Source organism: Larus michahellis, chromosome 21 (assembly GCF_964199755.1).
Source record: "Larus michahellis chromosome 21, bLarMic1.1, whole genome shotgun sequence".
Lineage (NCBI taxonomy): Eukaryota > Metazoa > Chordata > Aves > Charadriiformes > Laridae > Larus > Larus michahellis.
Genome location: NC_133916.1, coordinates 589,884 through 609,469, shown reverse-complemented (window position 1 = coordinate 609,469; position 19,586 = coordinate 589,884). Strand labels below are relative to the sequence as shown.

At 59.8% G+C, this 19,586-nt stretch overlaps 2 protein-coding genes across 2 annotated transcripts in view; both read left to right on the top strand.

The window, feature by feature from the left end:
• The first annotated feature begins 795 nt into the window (after nucleotides 1–795).
• On the top strand, nucleotides 796–12,215 carry PTPN7 (protein tyrosine phosphatase non-receptor type 7). Its single transcript, XM_074564265.1, has 10 exons — nucleotides 796–928; nucleotides 2,399–2,627; nucleotides 3,069–3,252; nucleotides 3,708–3,792; nucleotides 4,471–4,547; nucleotides 7,496–7,633; nucleotides 8,498–8,608; nucleotides 9,228–9,385; nucleotides 10,240–10,353; nucleotides 10,894–12,215. Exons 2-10 carry the CDS (start codon nucleotides 2,497–2,499, stop codon nucleotides 10,985–10,987), a joined length of 1,092 nt encoding a protein of 363 aa, XP_074420366.1. The 5' UTR covers nucleotides 796–928; nucleotides 2,399–2,496; the 3' UTR covers nucleotides 10,988–12,215.
• Nucleotides 12,216–18,099: 5,884 nt separating this feature from the next.
• The window catches only part of ARL8A (ARF like GTPase 8A), a 20,658-nt gene continuing 19,171 nt past the window's right edge, over nucleotides 18,100–19,586 (top strand). The window contains exon 1 of the mRNA XM_074564362.1: nucleotides 18,100–18,442. Within this exon, the coding sequence (XP_074420463.1) occupies nucleotides 18,320–18,442 (123 nt within the window). The 5' untranslated portion in view covers nucleotides 18,100–18,319. The remainder of the gene's footprint in view (nucleotides 18,443–19,586) is intronic.

Genomic DNA, 19,586 nt, shown 5'->3' with positions numbered 1-19,586 from the left:
ACACGGCGGGAGCTGCTGCACCGCAGCGGGGTGGGGGCAGAAGAGGAAGGAAGCGTTCGGTGTCTCTGCGCAGGGCCCAGGCAATAACAAACAGGAAGAGCGGCTGCGGCAACGGGCATCATCAGGAAGGATGTGCAGTGCCCCAAGGGCAGACCCGTCCTACCTGCGCCAGACCCTCCAGGGACCTTCATCCCCAAATACACCCCCTTCCCTGCTCTGCTGTGTCCTCCCTCGAGGTGCCCAGGGATGGTCCCGGGTGCGGAGGGCTGGCGGGTGGCACCCACAGGGATATGGGTTAGGGGGACGGTGGGGTGGCACGAGGACCACACTGTGCACGGTCAGGCATGGAGCCCCACGGCAGGATGGGGAACGGCTGGGACGCAGCCCAGGCAAGGGGACATGGACAGGGCGGCAGGGACTGGAGGACTCATCCTGGCTCCCTGTGGGGCAAGTGGGGTCTGATGTCCCCAGAGCAGCACCACTGCACCACCTGAACCACCCCACCTCAGCCCTGCAGCCAAGTCTCGCCCGTCCCTCCATGCCCCATGGGCTGGCACTGGCACTGGCCATGGCTGGTCACCGAAGGCATCGAGCACACGCCTCCGGCCTTGCCAGAGGTGCCTGTGGAGGCACCCCAGGATTTTGGAGGAGGCAGGGCTGTGCCCGCAGGCGCAGGACGGCAGTTCACTGGCGGGGAGCGGGGCCGGGGCTGCCTGCGGCCCAGTGGAGCTGAGCTGCGGCGATGTGGCCGGTATGTGTGTGGGCGGCAGGCAGGGTGGGGGAGAAGGAGGGAGAGGAAGCGGCAGAGGCAGCAGCTCCTTTGATAAGCAGCTTCCTGAACACTTTCAAACCGTGGTGTTACACCGACAGGCGTGGTGCCTGCGGGCCTGTGCCAGGAACCAACGGAGCCCATGCCGCGGGGCAGCAGGTAGGCAGCCCCCCAACCCACCCGTGCCGCCGGCTGGAGAGGGGACCCCCACCGGACTGTATGGGCCCCGGTGCCCACAGGCGGTGGGCATATGCTCACTGCCAGGCAGCCCCAGAGAGGGCTGGGATGCTGGGCAGGGTGATGGGGACACTCTCCCTGCAAGTGTTGGCTCTTCCCAGGGCCCTCCTGCTTGCCAGGGGCTTGGCTGGGGCATCTCCCAGGTGTTTCCTGACCAGGGTGTGAGGGACGTCTACTGGGGTTGGAGCCTGGTGCCGTCTCTAGCCAGGGTCTCCCCTGGTCCTGTGGCTCCTGGGTAGCAGCAGCCCTTGCCCTGCCTGGCCAGGGGACACCCCAGCAGCACAGATCCCTCAGGGCACCGTGCATGGGGCACGGGGACGGTGCGCATGCCAGCAGTGGCATTGCCACCCCAAGAAATGCCGCCGGGCAGCAGGGAGTCATGGGGAACGACTCCTGCCCCAGCTGCGTTTCCAGTCGGCACGGCCACAATGTGGATGGACCCAGTTCTCTGCAGGACCTGCCTGAGCTGATGCGGTACCTGAGATACAACTCTTTGCCCACTGAGAGCTCCGGCTCCACAGCATCCGCTGTCCCTTTGGGTCTGCCTCCTCCTTATGGAGGGAGCTGGGGACGAGAAGGAGCCTCATGATCCCAGGGTGCTGCGTGCACCATGAGGAGCTCTGCCCAGAGCAGAGCATCACCCACATCTCCCCATCCCTGCCAGGGTGCTGCGAGGTTTTGCGGATGTTGCCTGGGCCCTACAAGGTCCTGGGGATGGTGGCGGTGGCACGCTCCTCCAGCTGTGCTACCCCGTCGCCTCTTGCTCAGCCACCCAGATAAAGCAGTTTCCTCTTGATGGTTGCTGAGACCTGGCGGATGGAGGAGGCTGCCCCAGGGTCATCCCTCCCTCACCAGAGCCACAAGGTCATTGAGGGTGCATGGCCCCATGCCTCCCAAGAGCAGGAGCTGGCCGGGCTCCTTGAGGTGCCCACGGCCCATTTCACCTGCCCGATACTGCTGTGCTCATGTGGGTTCCAGCTCTCCCTCCTCCCCACCATGTTCCCTGGCCGAAGCAGGCATGCTGGGAAAGGGCTGGAAACACATGGCAGCATGGGCTTCCCATGGAGGTGGAGAGCATCTTGGGCTCCCCTAAAACCAGACTGTGCTCTGGCAGCACAGGGTGTGGGCGTCCTCCGCTCCGTGCAAGCAGATGGCTGTTGGTGCCATGCCCAGTGTCACCAGTGGGTGCCTGTGTGGGCTGCGGTGCTGTGGGCATGCCGGAGGGTGAACGTGCTGGGAGTCCTCCCTGTGCCACCTGCCTGCATGCAGGGCCTGGGGGACCCCAGTTCCAGGGCAGCTGAGGACCCAAAACCTGTCCCTTGCTTGGGGACCCTATGTCAGGGGGTCCACCCAGCCTCATGGTACCTCTCAGATCTGCCTTGTCTTTTCCAGCTGCTTCTCCTCCAATGGCTCCTTGATTCCCCAGGAGCTGAGGCCACCCCGTGTCCACTCCCCGTGCTTCAGGACGAGGGCTCCGTGGCTGCCGCAGCATGGTACAAGCCTGCTTGGTGTGCTCCAGAGTTCATAACGGCAGCCTGACAGCCCAGGCAGCCAGGGCAGACATGGACAAGACGGACAAGCCCAGTCCCTCTGCCAAGAAGCACGTGCGTCTTCAGGAGAGGTGAGTGTGGCTGGATGGTGCCTGCAGCCCCAACCCTCTGCTGCCCATCTCAGCCCAGACAGCAGGTACCCAAGGCACTGCTCATCCCCAGGCCTTGGGCTCCCCCAGCCCAGCCCTGCCAGCCCCCTGCCTGCCAGCTTTTGCAAATGCCAGGTCGGAGCGTGGAGGCAGCCCTGACCCACCCCCAGCCCAGCCTGGGCCAAACCTAGACACAGTCCTTTGGGGGCTTTCCAGCAAACAACCCAAATGACCAGTTAGTTCCTTGTTCCTCAACCCACCCAGTCTTCTGATGTCTCTACCTGCCCCCCTTTTTCATCCTACGTTATTCCCTGCCTGACTTTTGCACGGTGTGGGGTGGCTTTAACTGACAGTGTGGCGGGACGGGCTGCCCTCCTGTCCCGAGATGGCAGAGGGTCAGGCAGTAACCCCTTTGCCTTGCAGGAGGGGTTCCAACGTGTCGTTGATGCTGGACATGAGCTCGCTGGGGAGCGTGGAGCCCATCCAGCCCGTCTGTACGCCTCGTGACATCACGCTGAAGTTCCTGAGGACGTCCAGCCACGTGCTGAGGAGAGAGGAGCTCCAGCAATGCGCCCAGAGCCTGACACAGCTCCAGGAGGAGTTTTCGGTGTGACGCTCCCCTTCCTTCTCCCTCCTCACACGAGGGATGGCAGGGGCTGGCAGTGGGGGGGACTGGCAGGGGTGGACATCTCCAAGGGAGGCTCCGAGCCCAGCTAAGCCCAACAGCACCAGTGGCGGGGAAGGTGATGTGGGCAAACAGGGGTGAGGGGTGCCCTGGGTATCTCCTGGCTGCCCGCTCCCTGGCACACACAAGTCCCCCTTGTGTCCCTGGAAAGCCTATCCCTGCTCTCCTGTGTCAAGCTCTTCTCACATGGTAGCCTCTCTGGAAGATGTCCCACAACGTCTAGGGTAAGGACAGGGCTCATGCCAGGAACTGACATCTCTGGTGGTGCTGCTAGGTCCCTGGGTCAACTTCTTATTGCCTGATGAGCCTCTGCCACGATGAGGGGACACAAGCAGCAACAATGAAGTTTTCCTTACAGTTGTTCTCTCCTCCTGCAGAAAATCCCACCCAACTTCGTCAGTCCAGAGGAGCTGGAGATCCCTGGACATGCCTCCAAGGACAGATACAAAACCATCCTCCCCAGTATGTGCCACTGCATCCCTTTGCCTCACATTTGCTCAGGTGCCACGTGCAAGGAAAAGAGGGGTGTGTGCGTGGGGGGGTATTTGGGGGGGTGTTTGTGCGTGGGTGGAGAAGGGTGACTCAGGGCAGCCCTGCCACTGGGGTGGGCACTGATGGGTGCTCTTGGTGCTCCTGCTGTGCTTGTTCCTGCTCCCCATGTTGCAGGAGCTGGCTGCTGTCTTGCAGGGGGCATACACCATGATACGGGGTGTTATGGGAAGCTTCTCCTTGGGGTGTACTCCCAGGGTGTGCAGCGCATGACAGCCCAGCCTGGGTTGCTCCTTGCCACCACGGGGGCCTTACGTGTCCTGGGGCATGTCACTGGGGGTATAAAGGCTGAGAACATTTGGGATCTGGTCAGGCACTGTGGGAAGGTCCTGGGGAGCCGTTGCCTGGCAGGTGAGTTCCCCCCCATGCTCACCACAGTACAGGCAGGTTTGGGCACGGCTGGCTGTATCCTGCCATAGTAGTGAGGGTGAAGTGGGGCAAGAGGGGGACTGAGGGAGGGCGCAGACAGCCCTGAGCGTGGCATGAAGCTTGGAGGACTCAGTCTCTGGCCGCTGGAGCTGAGGCGGGGAGGGTGGGCAGGGTCAGGCTCTCAAAGTCTGTCCCTGGGGTAATGCCTGACATGTCTTTCAGATCCTGAGAGCCGGGTCTGTCTCAGGAGGGCAGGGAACCAGGAGGAAGACAGCTACATAAATGCCAACTACATCACGGTGAGTCCTGCCTGGTCGGAGAGCGGGTGGTCTCCCCAGTCCCGCAGCCCACAGCGCACAGGGCATCGGGCTGCAAACTCCTTGGTGGTGCAGGTGCCATGCTGGGACCCGCGTGCTGGGGCAGTGGCTGTCACCCACTGTCCTGTGCCTGCCCTGGGGTAGCAGTCTGAACTTGCCACCCCTTTCTGAGCCGGAGAGATGTGGCTCCATCCGCGCAGGGCAGAGACACCATCCTTTTGGTGGGAAAGTCTCATGAGGTGTCTGCTCTTGGCTCCTGCTGCTTAAGCACCCATGTGGGCTCCCTCGCAGTGGTTTCTCCATCTCTTCCTCATGCTAGTCTGTTGTCTGGCAAGGCCACAGGAAGCAAGCCCTCTCAACAGAGCATTGCAGACCGGTGCTGTTCAACCCAGCCCAGGAATTTCCTCTCTGCTGAGGGGGTTTGTTGCAATTTCCCAAGAAGAAAGCTAACAAAGGGGAGGGCATGGCTTATCTTTGACTCCTGATGGGGTCCCTCTCCATAGACTGAGAAATCCCCAGACCCAAGGGTGTTACTTCAGGCAGCCTGATTTATGGTAATCATTCTCTGTAAATGACCCCTTCCAGGCTGCAGTCATACTGGTGCTGAACCATACGTCACCCTAAATCAGGCTCTTGGATCAGTCAGGTACCAGCTTTGCTGGGTTGGTAGGCTTCTTTCTGACCAGTTCATCTCGTTTCAGCATCCTTCCCCTTGGGACAGGCCAGGGGTGCTGGGAAGCAGAGGTGGGTCTGCAGTCTGCAGCCACCCTGGGTGCGTGGCAGCGAGGGGAGAGTGTGGGAACGGGGGACTCAGAAAAGTAGCCACAGGAGTGCCCTCTGGTAGGATGGACAGACCCCTGGAAGGTGGTCTGAGGGTGCAGTTTGGAGCTGGAGGTCATTAGTAGCATTTCTTTTCTGATGGTGCTCATGTGTGTGATCCGAAGAGACCGCAGCGGTGTGAGCCGCCAGTGTCCCGCGGTGAGGGTCGGAGTCTGACTTTCGACACAGGAGCACCGTGCCTAAAACTGTTGGGAGGCTTGCTGGTCCAAATGAGGGTTTGAACATGGGCAGCAGAGGACTACTTTTAGAGTAGTCTTCCTGAAGCAGCCTGGCAGCGTGCAGCTTCTCATCGGGTGACGCCATCACCTTGTCCACATGCATCAGGGTGTGTGTGAGCATGTGGCATCCTCTCTGTCTCCCACGAGTGCTAACAAAAATGCACAAAGACTCCCGTCCCTCTCTCACACACATGTGCACATACCTGAGCACGCATGTGCCCACATGTCCCTCTGTGGAGCTGGTGTTTCCTGACCCCGTCCTTCCACTTACCTCTCCAAGGGTGTCACAGTGCAGGACTTTGTGGGCATATCAGCAAAGTAGCCTCCCAGCCTGCTTCTGGCATGCTTGGAAGGCACAGCCAGTCTGGAAGAGCTCTGCAGGTATTTGATCACATCAGCCCCCACCTGCGATTGAGTGTTTTTCCTGCTGACCGTATCCCATGAAATGCTTTTGAGCACAAGGAGCAGGTGGGGGGAAATTCCCACTATTGACACCTCCAGGTCTTACTGCAAGTCTCCTTCTGAATGGAAAACCATGTTTCCTAGGAAAAAAAATAATCTTGTGGCATGAGAAAAGAGCTATACAAAACTTTCCTGAAAATGTTCCTGCTTCTTGGCTGGGCCACTGCAATTTTTTGTGGGATGAAGCTGTTAACAGGATTGCTGGAAAGACCTGGATTAAATCACAGGGGTTTGGGTGCATTTTTAACTGAGATCTTTTTTGACAAAGCCATGAAGCTCTGCCTAGAGTGCTGTGTACTCTCTTTGCCAAAAGCTGTGGGCACTGTGGGTGCCTCCCCCAGCGCCCCCAGGGCATCCTCAGCCAGGTCTCCGACTCCTTGCTGTATTGCCAAATCGCATCTCCAGCTGGGAGCTGGAGTAACGCGTTACTGACGCTGGGAGAAGGCTTTCCCACCCTCATGCCTGTCCCTGCCCTCCATCTCCTGCCAGCTGCTGCCGCACGCTCTCCCCTCTGCTGGGCCAGCAGCACTGCCCGTGAGGCCATGGTGGGAAGCAGGAGCTGAGCAGGACTCAGAACACCTCCAAGCTTTTCTATTTCTTTGGTAATTTTATACTGGGGGAGGAAGCGCCCATGGAGGCAGAGGATGCTTGGAGCTGTGAAACAGAGCCTGGGGCAGAGGCAGGGCAGGGGCCTGTGCCAACCACCCCTCCAGATGTCCCCAGACCCAGCCTTCCCACTGCTGGGCACTGCCACGTCCCCTCCTGAGCCCTGCAGGGAGGCAGGACTGGTGGGACCCAGCTGGGACCATCCCAGCTCCCAGACAGAGCAGGGCTTGGTGACTTCTGCTTGTCCTTGGGGAAATGTCTCCGGTGAGAAGCACTTTCGGTGCTTGAGCTGTGGCTCACCAAGGCATCCATCACGCTGGCTATTGTCACGTCAATAACCTGGGGGTGCTTGCAAGGAGCTTGGGTGCACATGGCTTGCTCCATGGGCTTGGTCCTGGCTTGTGGGAGCAGGAGGATGGAGAGGATGTCTGGTAGTTCCTGATCAGGTCTATAAAAGCATTTAGAGGACAGGTTTAGTAGGACATAGTTGAACAGGTTTCCTGGAGAGCTGGTTGATGCCCCATCCCTGGAAACATTCCAGGTCAGGTTGGACGGGGCTCTGTGCAACCTGATCGAGTTGAAGATGTCCCTGCTCATTGCAAGGGGGTTGGACTAGGTGACCTTTTAAGGTCCCTTCCAACCTGAAGTATTCTATGATTCTATCATTCTAAATAGCCTATGTGGCTCAGCCTCTCACCTGTAGAGGAAAAGAAGCACCACAACAGCTGGGGTGGCCTGGAGACAGGCTCCCCTCACACATCAGGGTCTCCCCCCCAGCGCCACAGCTGACCATGTGCTTGGCAGGGCTATGCGGGGCGGCCCCGGGAGTACATTGCCACCCAGGGACCCATGCTGAACACTGTGACCGACTTCTGGGAGATGGTGTGGCAGGAGGAGGCGCCCCTCATCGTCATGATAACCAAGCTCCAGGAGCGCAAAGAGGTACCGCTGTCCCTCCCCAGGACCAGCACACCCAGCAAAGGGTGTGGGGGGGGTAATAACAACAGCAAAGGGTTGTGTGAGACCAAATGTGGGGTCTGAGCGCCCGCTTGCTTTCTCTGCTTTGATCTCAGAGGGGACCCCTGGCTGATCACTCTTGGAGGAGGAGAGCCCCGGGGCTGCAGCCTTGGCCCCATCCAGCAAAGCCTCCCCTCCTCACATGGCCTCTCGTGCTCTGGGCATGCTTTGGCAGCTGGATAATAGGATGAAGAGATTAGGGCAGCTCCTGGGAGAGAGAGCAGAGGCAGCAGTCGGCAGCGTCCCTCTGGTGCCAAGCAGCTCTCCTCCTGGGCTGGGAGCTCTCAGCCAGCGGATCCAGGCTGGGACAGGAGCTGGCAGCGCTGTGCCCTGCGTGGTGGCTGCTCTGTGCCTCGCCTGGGATCCCTGGCTCCGCATCCAAGGAGCACCGGGCTGGGGGAAACCACACTCTCCTTCATGGCCATGTCCTTCCTCCCTTCTCACCCCAGCTGTCACAGCATCCCTGTGCCCTCCACCAGCCAGGCTGGGTCCTCCTGGATCTGGCAGGACATGGACTGGCGCAGGCACAGCTCCTGTGGGGCTGGGGATCGCTGTGCACCCCGGGGTGTGAAAGCCATGTGGGAAAGGGTGCAGGGGGAGCAGACGTGGGGAGAGGGACCTATCCCATCCTTAGCCTGTGTTGTGTGTCACTCCGCATCCACCTTCCCCGCTCCCCCACCCCTCCCTAGGTGATGCCCCTTCCCAAGAGCACTGAGCAAAGCATAGCTCAAACATTCAGTGGGTGTCTTCAGCATCTGCACAGCCACAAACCCTGCCTTGTTCTTTCAGAAATGTGTCCACTACTGGCCCGAGAAGGAGGGCACCTACGGTCCCTTCACCATCCGGGTGCAGGGCACGAGCGAGTGTGTGGAGTACGTCGTCCGGGATCTCTCCATCCAGGTGGGTTCGAGCTCCACCCTGGGGTCAAAGGGTGAGCCCAGCAGGGCCCAGCAGTACCCTTGACACCCCTGGGCTCTCTAGTGAGACCACAACACTGTGTGACAGGACAGCAGAGGGCTCATGACTAGGACAGCTGGGTCTTATGAGCCCCCTGCCAGAGGAGAGGTCTGTAGAGCTCCTGCCTGCCCGAGGAGGCTGAGAGGGAGCAAGACCCAGCCCTGGAGGGGACAGAGAGGGGGTCAGCTGGGGACAGCTTCTTTATTAGCCCTTTGCTATTTGCACTGTGCCATTGGAGTCTACCCCATGGGCTCTCCATAGTCACCCTGGGCTAACACTACCCAAAAGGATCTTGCTGGCTTTGCCCGGACTGTCACGACAGTATTGGAACACCCCGTATCTGTTCCCACCTTCTGGGATGGGACAATTCCCAGTGTCCCTGGCCCAGGGACCTCTCCTGGGTGTCTGACAGAGGCTCAAAGAGTAGTTTGGGAGGAGAGCAGATGACACAGCCACAGGCTGCCCAGCCTCTGCTTGAGCTGGACTCCATGCCTTCATTTGTCCCAGCCCAGCAAGTCTGTGCTCCCACATCCTGATTTTTCTTTCTTCTGTGCTGGAAAAGCTTGAAGGTGAATGCCGCCAGGTCAAACACATCCTCTTCCCTTCCTGGCCGGACCAGCAGACGCCCGAGTCAGCCAAACCCCTGCTGCACTTGGTCTCCAAGGTGGAAGAGACTCTGCAGGCTGCAGCCAGCCCAGGGCCCATCGTTGTACACTGCAGGTAAGAGCTTTCCCCTCACCCGAGCCCCTGCGTGCCCCTCACCTTGGGGTCAGCCTGCAAATGCCAGAGGGGAAAATCCCACGTGTGAATGCTCATGAGCTGGTCCCGCTGTGGCGCAGAAAGCCCAGGGCACGGCACCCCCATAGCAGAGTTATTCAACCAGCAACTCCTGTCCTGGCATCAGGAGGGTGGCATTAGCATGGTGCATACTAGCCCGTAAAGAAATCTGGTTTGCAGCTTGGTCTGCGGACATCAATGTGGGAGCGGGAGAGCTCTGCAGGGGTGGGACCTGGACACCAGACCCACGGCAGATCCATGGCTCAGGCTCCTGCTTCCCCTGCCGCTGAGCGTGGCCTGCAGCTCAGCTGTGAAGCTGTTTTTCAGGGCAGCCTTCCTGGAGGAGGTGGCCTCTGTGTATTTTCTCTCACTGCTAAGTGAATTTGGGGATAGTGGAGCAGGGCACCTGGTTGTCCTTATGCAACACATTTGGCGTGCGATGCCGCAGGCTGGCCCGCCCCAGGGCAAACCGCTGGGTGCCTGGGGCTAGAGCGCAGCTGGGAGGGGGGTGCAGAGACCCCTGCACCGTGCAGGGATGGGGGACGCAGACTGGGCTGGTGCTTCCAGAACCTCCTCAGCTGGGCTGTACAAACATGGCAAGACCCCCCTGCCATGGCAGAATGATGCCAGCCCACATCTTTTGGTGCCTGGCTGAGAAAGTTGGTCTGGCAGCTGGGATCGGGACCCCACCATCCCCCTAGGAAGAAATGGCAGCAAACCAATCTGGGAGCATGTCCAGCTCAGACAGATTAAGGTCCATGTCGTTGGTGCTCAGCACAGCCGTGTCTGTCCCACAGCGCAGGCATTGGCCGGACAGGCTGCTTTATTGCTACCAGGATGGGGTGCCAGCAGCTGAAGGACAAGGGGGAGGTGGATATCCTGGGAATCGTGTGCCATCTCCGCATAGACAGGTGGGTGCTCAGAGCAGGCAGCTCCTTGGAGAGTCCTGCTGGCTGCCAAGCCTGGGAGGAGGGATGCGGGAGGGACGTGGGGATGGGCATCGTGAGGGGGCATGGGGACCATTTTTGATGGAAACCAAAAGGGTTGCTGAAAGATGCAGATGTGGTGACAGCAAATGATTGTCCAGTGCCAGGCTGGTTTTGCTGTCGGCGTATTGTATCTTTGGGGACCTGAGGACGTGAGGGAGGGGAAGGCGGCTCTGAACCTGGCAGCCAATCTGCACCTTCCAGCTCAGCCACTAAATTCAGAAACACTCAATTTTGCCATTTTTCGCGAAGTACCAGTAAAAATTAGAGCCAAATCAGTTGTTAATCTGCATTTTGAACAGCCCAGCTTTGCTTCTGAGCCCAAATACTCTTTGGGCAGCTCTGGCGCCTGTTTCAGATGCATCTGGACATGGCAGGTGAAGCAGGAATATTTGTGCCCCGGGAGGCGGGGATGGGGCTGTGGGCTTTGGCAAGGCATCAGCAGGACCTGCCTTTCCCTTGCAGAGGCGGCATGATCCAGACGAGTGAGCAGTACCAGTTCCTCCATCACACACTAGCTCTCTATGCTTCGCAGTTGCCGGAGGTGGGCGGCCAGTAGCGCAGGGCTCCCACCGGGCTGCCGGCTCCCCGCTCCGACCTCTCTTGCGCCAGCCGTGGGAACATCTCCACCAAAACCCCTGCTGCTGCCACCGGGCCACAGAGCAGCAGCACAAGCATCCCTGGATGAGTACAGCCAAGCTAATCCATGGGGATTGTGGCCTTGTTGACCCTGGGGAGGAGCAGGGTTTGGTGGGTTCGCAGAAGGGATGCAGTGGGTGCTCAAGGTGGCCGTTGCTGATGGCTTGAGGCAGGTTTCACCCCTGGAAAGAAGCTTTGGCTTTCGAAACATGCAACATTTTATCCTCAACCAGAAGAGCAAGCTGTACGGAGGAACTGAAGCTGGGTGAGCCCTGGGAGCACGGTTTGCCTTATAGCTGCGCAGAAATGTTTACCCCATTAGATGTGGAGCTGGTACAATTACCCTGCAAATAAACCGAGCCCCTCTCCTGATTTTGTATCATCTGTGGGCAGAGGTTGCGCTGCGTGCAGGGCTGGGCTTGCTCCTGACACGCGCCGCAATGCTCTTCTTGCTAAAGATACACCTTGATGATTTAGTAGAATAGGTGTGGAGTTGATTGCCTTCGTTAGGTGGCTTGCTTTCCTCTCCACCTTTGGCCAACACCTTCTCAACAGTCTTAAAGTAGGGGAGATTCCTAAGTGTGGCTGCAGTTTTGCAAGCAATGTGGTCCCTTTTGTTACAGGAGGGTGGGGGTTTTTCATTCTTGGATTTTTGCTGAAATCAGAACTAGATAATATTTGGGTTTTGTTTTTTTTCAATGATAAATTTGCGGGGATATAAGGAAGAGGGAGAAACATTTTGGCACAAACCATGGAGATGGAAATATTCTGTAAAATATTTTAAGGCCATTCAAAGCTGGCCTTCCGTTGATGAGAGTTGCACAGGCTGTTGGGCAGCGAGGACTGATAAGAGGCCGGGGGCTGCCTAGCCTGCGCCTGCCTGTGCCCACGAGCCTTGAGGTGGCCCACTTGGTGGGTGAGATTGAGGGAAAAAAGGGTCAATCCTCTTGTCAAGAGTGTCTGAGCTTGCCTCGGCTCCTGAAGCATCCCCAGATCAGGGCTGTGTGCGTGGACCTCCCTCCACTGCTCTGAAGTTCCCCAAAATGCACTTGAATGGCTGCCAATGGTTTTGCCCTAGCGCCTGTTCTTCAGGCCCTTGGCTCTCTTGGGAGGAGAAATGATGGAATAAAAAAAGAAGTTTCATCCTTAACTCTGCATTTCTCCTGACTTGTCATCAGCCCATCAGCCCAGGAGGGGGTTCCTCAGCCCTGTGTCGCCATCGCCCCAGTACCCTGTCCTCACTGCTCCTTTCCTTGCTCCTCTCCTGCCCCTCTCCATTTACTCTCTATAAAAGCAGTAAGTGAGCAAGTGAAGCAGCCTTGTCCAGGGATGGGTAGTGAGCCAGAGTCAGCTTCTTCTCCCTAATCTCACTGGGCATAAGTAGCAAACCCAGTGGCAGACCAGGTATGTGAGAAAATACCAAATATTACAGAAATTATCGTGCATTGCTGAGCCATGGTAGTCCTTATTAGTAGTTTTCAATGTGTTTGCAGACTCTCCAGGTAGAGTACTTGCCAGGGCATTTCCAATACCACAACAAAGCCACGTTGAAGCATCTGCAAGGAGAAAATCCTTTTGGCAGAATGCCTCAAAGAATGGATGGAAGAGTGGTAGACAGTGAGAGACCCTCTGCTAGCACAGCCCCCTCGCACAGCACCATGAACAAACTCACTCCCTTGTCCCACAGCAGGAAAGCGCCCAGATTTGAAGTCATATCCTTCCACCTACGGCATCTGGATTGCCCCAGCAATCTCCCTGCACCGGCTGCCAGGTCAACCCTTCCTTGTGCCACAGCCTGCCCAGACAGGCACTGCTGCGGGGACCTTGGTCTCTGCGGGGCTCCTGCCTGGTGCCTGGGCTCTTGGAGATACCCCAGAGCCTCCACGAGCCCCTTGAAGATCAAAGCATGGCTGAGGACTTTGCCTTCTCAGTTAATGTTGCTTTTGATGGTGTCTCTGAAGCCACCGATGGAAGTTTTGACCTTGTCTGAAACAGGCTTTTTTCAGCTGGCCCACGGCATCTTCCTTTCCAAGTCTTTCCTCCCCGCGTTGCCATCAGGCAGGGGAACTTGAAGAGCCTGCAAGCTGCTTCAAGGCATGGTCTTTCCCCACACTCCCTGGACAGCAAGACATGCACCATTTTTCTCATGCTTTTGGTTTATTATCAAGAGAAGAGTTGTTAGGACAGACTTGCAGCAAGACCTGCATTGAGGGTCTCCCAAAGCACGCAGGAGCGGTGCTGGGACGGGCGGCTGGGCAGGGGGTGTTGCCACCCCCTCTCAGATTCCCCAGCGGGTGCTGGGAGTCTTGCAGTTCAGCTGCCTAACGTAGATTATGATCAGTTCAGCAGTTTTCCTGTCTTTCAATTTCAATTTCTACCAGCTCTATCTGTTCACGACACTTATCAGACCATTACCACTGCACTATCTGAGCATCTCTCCATCCTCCCTGTATTTATTTCCCAAGCACTCCCCAGGGCTATGCTGGGCTATTGCCTGCATTATTGCAAAACCCCACCCCGGGGCTCACCCGGTGTCAGGGGTGAAGCAGGGTGTTTGATCTGATCTGTCTGTGTCAGGCCTGTACCTATGTCCTGGGAAACTGCTTCACCCTGCCCGTAAAGGCCGTGGGGTGCCCAGCAGGCAAAGGAAAGGAATCACTCCAGGATCTCACGTCTCCCCATGCCCCGGGTGGAGATTAAGCCCCTGAGCTTGGCAAGGGGTTTCAGCAGGACGGAGATTGCTCCTCTACCTCCTTCCCCTCCCTCAAAACCCTGGCATGCCCCCAGCTGCCTTTTTCCTTCTCGTGGCATTTCTGTGCTTTGCTGGATGTGCAACCCAGACAACTGGGCAGGGAGCTGGTACTGGGGGCCCTGGGCTGCAGACTGCTCCTAACCCAGTCCCCAGCAGGCCAGAACCTGCCCGGGGTTCAGAAAAAGTCCTTTCTCCATGTGACTGTAATTTTGGCTTGAGTTTCCCAGGCTGGTAATTTATTTCCTACCCTTGTGACAACTCACGAGGCTGGAGGTTGCCTAGGATGGGAGAAAAAAATACGGTGGCCACATGGTGCACATCGCCATAGTTGCACGCGCAGGCACTGCTGGTGTCAAGGACACCCAAGGTGGTCCAAATTCACTGCAGCTGATGGAGAGTGCCAGTGGATTGCATGGCATCCCCATCGAACACAGCACACCACTGCAGGCTGCAGGAGGGCATCGCTTCAGCCACCTTCTTGGAAGAGCAGGGCATTGGGGTAGGATGTGCCAAAATCCAGAGGTTTGGGTATTCAATAACAGCTCTCCACTCAGGCAAGCAATGTAACCAGAGACAAGTCTCCAACAGCATCCTCATGGACTTCAAGTAATCAATGACCAAGCCAGCCCCCAGAAAGGAGAAATTTCAAGGCATGCGTTGACATTGCAAAGGCAGCGCTGGGGTCCCAGGAGCTCACAGAGGCCCCGTGAGAGCACCGGCAGCAGGTGGGACCCCATAGAGGACGAGGTCCACCCAGCAGCACCTCACTCAGCACCAGAGGGACAAGCTGACCTGGTGGCTGGGAGCATCAGGGACACTGTGGGGCTCAGGAGTGACATCTGTTCATGCTGGTCTTTGGAAACTCAGTGGTTAAACCACAAGACAGGGGAACGTGGAGAATAAGCCATCCGTTACCCCACAGAAACATGGAGCACAGCCCTGACAATTCTGTTTCTTTAAGGAACTTGGTTGAGCAACCACATCAAAACCTTCTGGGAATTTTAAGTATGCTCTTGTCTGGAGAGGTCCCGGAGTGGTAATAGCTCTTGCCCAAGATGCTCTGCCCAGTCCCACACTCCTGGCATGGAGACCACGGGGTGACTGGATGGGGGACAGCGCTGCAGAGGTGCAGCTGCGGGGACCGGATCCGTCTCGAGCATCTCTGCGCATGCTGCCACGGCTCCTCTGCAGGGACCAGGGCTTGGAACCCCCTGGTTCAAACCAGCGGGAAACAGCCAGACACCTCCAGACCTGCCAGGGCTGGTGTGAGACCCTTCCCTCGCTGGGGATAAGGGGAATGGGGATGGGCAGAGGGGGACCAGTGTGTGAAAAGAATCTTTTCTGCTCATTTGCTCATGTCTCTCCCGGCGTGGGGATGGACTCACCCAGCTCCCTCCTCTGCTGTGAGGGGGGTGTTTTGTTTGAGCACTGGCTGGACAGTTTCTCTGGCAGGGACTGCAGCAACACACGCGCGGTCTCTGTGCACAACACGAGTGCCACAGGTGTTTTGGGTGGGAAGCCCCAGACCGGTGTAGGGACATTCCCTGGGCTGGAGTCTGTTAAAAAAACCAACATCTTCAGGCAGAAATTACACGTAATGGGAGGACGCTGAACTTTTCACTGGTACGAGGAGGAGCTACAATGAAATAATTACAGAAAGCAACGATATCGCTGCTTCCTTAGGCCTCCCTTCGAGAGCACGGGGATCTCTAGCCGGCTGCAGCATCTCTGAAAACAAAATGGTTTCTGCCTCCGAAAACAAAGGCAGCTTCCCAGTGACTTAAGGCATGTGATGGAAACTCTTCCCCACCATTAATTGCCATGGCTCTGCGACACCTACTGTGGGGTACATCCAACCCCAGCTCAGTTTCTCTATTTTCTGCGCATACGCTTTTGTCTCAGGCAGCCCCAGCAGTGAATTCAGCATCTTCCTCTCTAACGGGAGCCTGAGCAACCTCCTCTGCGTGTGGGCTCTTCCCAACAACCGCTGGAACTTTGGGACCGTCTCAACTCCAGCCTGGATGTAACCCAGCCTTGGTGGCATTGCAGAGCTGGCCAGGGCTGCCCTGGGCGCTCAGCATCAACGTGGGAGGGCAAAGCAGAGCAAAGGCACAGACAGCACAAGTACTCGAGCACAGGAGCAGCTTCACACCCCCTTGCAACCCAGCAGAGCTTAGCTGGGGGAAAATGAGGGGGTTATGAGGCTGCTGACCTCTAAAGGCTGATGTCGCGGCAGGTTGTGTAAACATCTTATAGAAACATCCCTGGAGAAAGTCGTGCCTTTGGATTGTGTCTCATTCTGCAAGTGGAAAATTGCTCATCGGCTCTTGTGACATTGCTTTGAGCTCCTGGCTCTGCAGAGGGCTTGAGAAATCAAAGGGTAAAAATATGAAAGCATTTGCAGCCCATCACCTGCGAAACTGAGGCCCGAGGGCAAAGGGCCAGGTCAAAGCCCAGGCCCCGGATCCACAACATCAGTGACTCAAAAAACCCCGCAGGCGAACGTGGTCCCCTTTGTGCCCATGAGGTCCCCCTGCACGACAGCGCACCTCCTGCGGGGCTGGACCTCCAGGTCACCCTCGTCTCACCCGTTAGTGTCCGCTGAGGCTCAGGAGCTGTGGTCCCTGCTGGGACCTCACCCTCGCCACTGCCGGTGTCACGCTGCCACATCGTCCTTCGGGAGCATCCAGCACTTCCACACAGCCACTTTCACCAGCCCTGAGGAGGGGGCACCCGTGGCAGAGGGGTGGCTCCTGCTGTGCCACCCAAGCAGCCTTGGCCCCCGCTGTGGCTGTATCTCAGGCAGGTGACAACAGGAGTATGGTGGCAGGGCTGCAGTGGGGTGGGAGGGCAGGGGAACAGCCCCACAGGCTGGCCCAACCCTGTTGTGGGGGCTGGGTGCCCTGTGGGACCCCCCGGGAGCCTGGGGGAGCTGGAGTCCAGGGGAGGAGACACGTAAGGGTGCAGGACTGGGGACGTGCGCAGCTGGCATGGCTGGTGGGGGCAGGCGCCGGCTGCTGCAGAGTCTCTGTCCCAGGGTGCAGGATGGGTGCCACGGGCAGGGGGAACTGGATGCAGAAGGGTACAGGGGGTGCTGGGGGTCTGGGGGTGCTGGGTGCAGAGGGTGCAGGACTCAGGAAGGTGCAAGGGCTGTCGGGTGCAGGGTGCTGGGTGCAGGGGCATTGGGGGTGCAGGGTGCAGTGGTGCTGGGAGCGCTGGGGTGCTGGGTGCAGGGATGGTTTGTGTGCAGGCTGCAGGGGTGCAGGGTGGGGGTGCAGGGGGCATGCAGAGCACGGGGGTCCAGGGGTGCATGGTGCGGGGACCCAGGGTGCCGTGGTGTTGGGCTGCAAAAGTCCTGGGGGTGCAGGGGGCAGGGTGTAGGGGGTGATCAGTGTATAGGGGTGCTGGTGTCAGCATGCAGGGTGGGAAGGTGCAGGGGTGCTGGGTGCAGGGGGTGCTGGGGGTGCAGCAGGCGTGTATGCCATGGGTACAGGGAGCACGGGGTGCAAGGGGTGCCGGGCATAGGGGTGCAGGATGTCTGGGGTGCAGGGTCCTGGGGGTGCAGGGTGTGGGGTTGTGGGGTGTCTGGGTTGCAGGGTCCGAGGGTGCGGGGTGTGAGGGTGCAGGGTGCTGGGGTTGCAGGGTGTGGGGGTGCAGGGTGTGGGGTTGCATGGTCCTGAGGGTGCAGGGTGCGGGGTGTGGGGGTGTAGGGTCCTGGGGGTGCAGGGTGTGGGGGTGCAGGGTCCTGAGGGTGCTGGGGTTGCATGGTGTGGGGGTGTAGGGTCCTGGGGGTGCAGGGTGCTGGGGTTGCAGGGTGTGGGGGTGCAGGGTGTGGGGCTGCAGGGTTTTGGGGGTGCAGGGTGCGGGGTGTGGGGGTGTAGGGTCCTGGGGGTGCAGGGTCCTGGGGGTGCAGGGTGTGGGGGTGCAGGGTGTGGGGGTGCAGGGTCCTGGGGGTGCAGGGTGTGGGGGTGCAGGGTGTGGGGGTGCAGGGTCCTGCGGGTGTAGGGTCCTGGGGGTGCAGGGTGTGGGGGTGCAGGGTGTGGGGGTGCAGGGTCCTGCGGGTGTAGGGTCCTGGGGGTGCAGGGTGTGGGGGTGCAGGGTGTGGGGGTGCAGGGTCCTGCGGGTGTAGGGTCCTGGGGGTGCAGGGTGCCGGCTGTGCCGGGTGCCGGGGGTGCGGGGTGCAGGGCGTCCGCGCTGCGGGAGGTGCCGTGCCTGGTGCGGTGGTTCCTCCCGTCCGGCAGGGGGCAGCGGTGGGCGGCCCGCGGGCCCCACCCGGGGCGCGCGGGGCGGCGCGCGGCGGTGCGGCACGAGGGCGCGCGGCGCGCGGACAATACCGGGGCGGCGGCGGCGGCTCGGCCCGGCCTCGATCGGCCACGATCGGCCTCGATCGGCCCGGACCCGCTCGGCCTCGATCGGCCCGGCCCGGTCTCGCTCGGTTCGGCCGCGATCGGCCCCGCTCGACTCGGCCCGGACCCGCTCGGCCCGGCCAGGCCCGGCACCATGCTGGCGCTCTTCAACAAGCTGCTGGACTGGTTCCGGGCGCTGTTCTGGAAGGAGGAGATGGAGCTGACCCTGGTGGGGCTGCAGTACTCGGGCAAGACCACCTTCGTCAACGTGATCGCGGTGAGAGCCGCCTGCCCCTCCCCCCGCCCCCCCCAGCCCCCGGCAGCGCCCGGCACGGCCCTGGGGCCCCGCTGCGGGGGCTCGGCTGTGCGCCTACCCCCAGGCGGAACCCCGGCTCCCTGCATCCCCCCGTGGCACCCCCCCTCGGTGCACCCCCGGTTGTCCCCAGAATTGCTCCGCCCTATTGCACCCCAGCCCAGAAATGCAGTCGGGGGGGTGGGGGGGTGCGGGCTGACGGGTGCGGTGCGGGTCCGACAGCACCGGGAGGGCCCGGGCAAACCCCGGCCTTTCCTCTCCGCATTCCCGGTGGCGAGTGCGGCGGCTCGGGGGCCGCCGGCGGAGCAGGCCGCGGGCAGGATCCCGGCCCCCGCCTGCCCCTCCCGGCCGGGGCTCCGCCGCTGCCCGCCGCCGGTCCCCTGGGTGGCTGCTGCCGCCCGGCATCGCGGGTGCCCGGCCTTGGGGGCAGGGGAAGCTCCTGCCCTCGTCCCCGCCGCAGCAGGCGCTTTGTCATGGCCGGGCCCTGCTGCTGCGGAGGAACTTGCCGGGCTCGGTGCCACCAGGTTTCTTGCTTGGTGGCTGGCGTAGGAGGTTCTTTGCCTTGCGACCTCCGTCCCTTCCTCGGCCAGCACCCACCAGCCGCGGCGTTTCGTGGGTGCCCCAACAGGGCAGCGACACCCGCCCCGGGGACCCTTCAACCCTGGCCTCCTCCACGGGGTCCAGCGGCGGAGCAGGAGCTGGGGGCCCTGGATCCCGAGGCCCAGCGTGGGGTTTCACCCATGGGGATGCTCGGCTGGAGTCTCCCCTCTTGCTTTTTGGGTTGTTCTCGCCCTCTCCAGACGTGACACTGCGAGCGAAGGGGCAGGTTTGGGCTGTCGCGCTGGGGGGTTTCAGGGAGGAGGTGGATGTGGATCCTCTGGCTGTCCTGCTTTCCCTGTGGCCCCCCCGGTCTGTGCACATTGCTTCACTCTGTGCCTCGGCTCCAAAGCAAAGGGAGTTATTTCTGCTCGCTCGGGGCGCTGGAAGCTGCTGGGCTTTCAAAGGTGATTTTGCAGCTAATTTGGAGGCTTTGTTGTGCTGCAGTTGTGGTCCCTGGGAGGGTTTCCCTTGGTGCGAGGGATGCAGGGATGAAAACGTCCTTCTTGAA

What these genes read in the sequence shown, in the direction of transcription:
- PTPN7 (XM_074564265.1), top strand. Translation starts at nt 2,497, where the DNA reads ATGGTACAAGCCTGCTTGGTGTGCTCCAGAGTTCATAACGGCAGCCTG. An exon ending in CACGTGCGTCTTCAGGAGAG is followed by an intron (nt 2,628 to 3,068) that starts GTGAGTGTGGCT and finishes TTTGCCTTGCAG; the next exon opens with GAGGGGTTCCAACGTGTCGT. An exon ending in TGCCATCTCCGCATAGACAG is followed by an intron (nt 10,354 to 10,893) that starts GTGGGTGCTCAG and finishes TTTCCCTTGCAG; the next exon opens with AGGCGGCATGATCCAGACGA.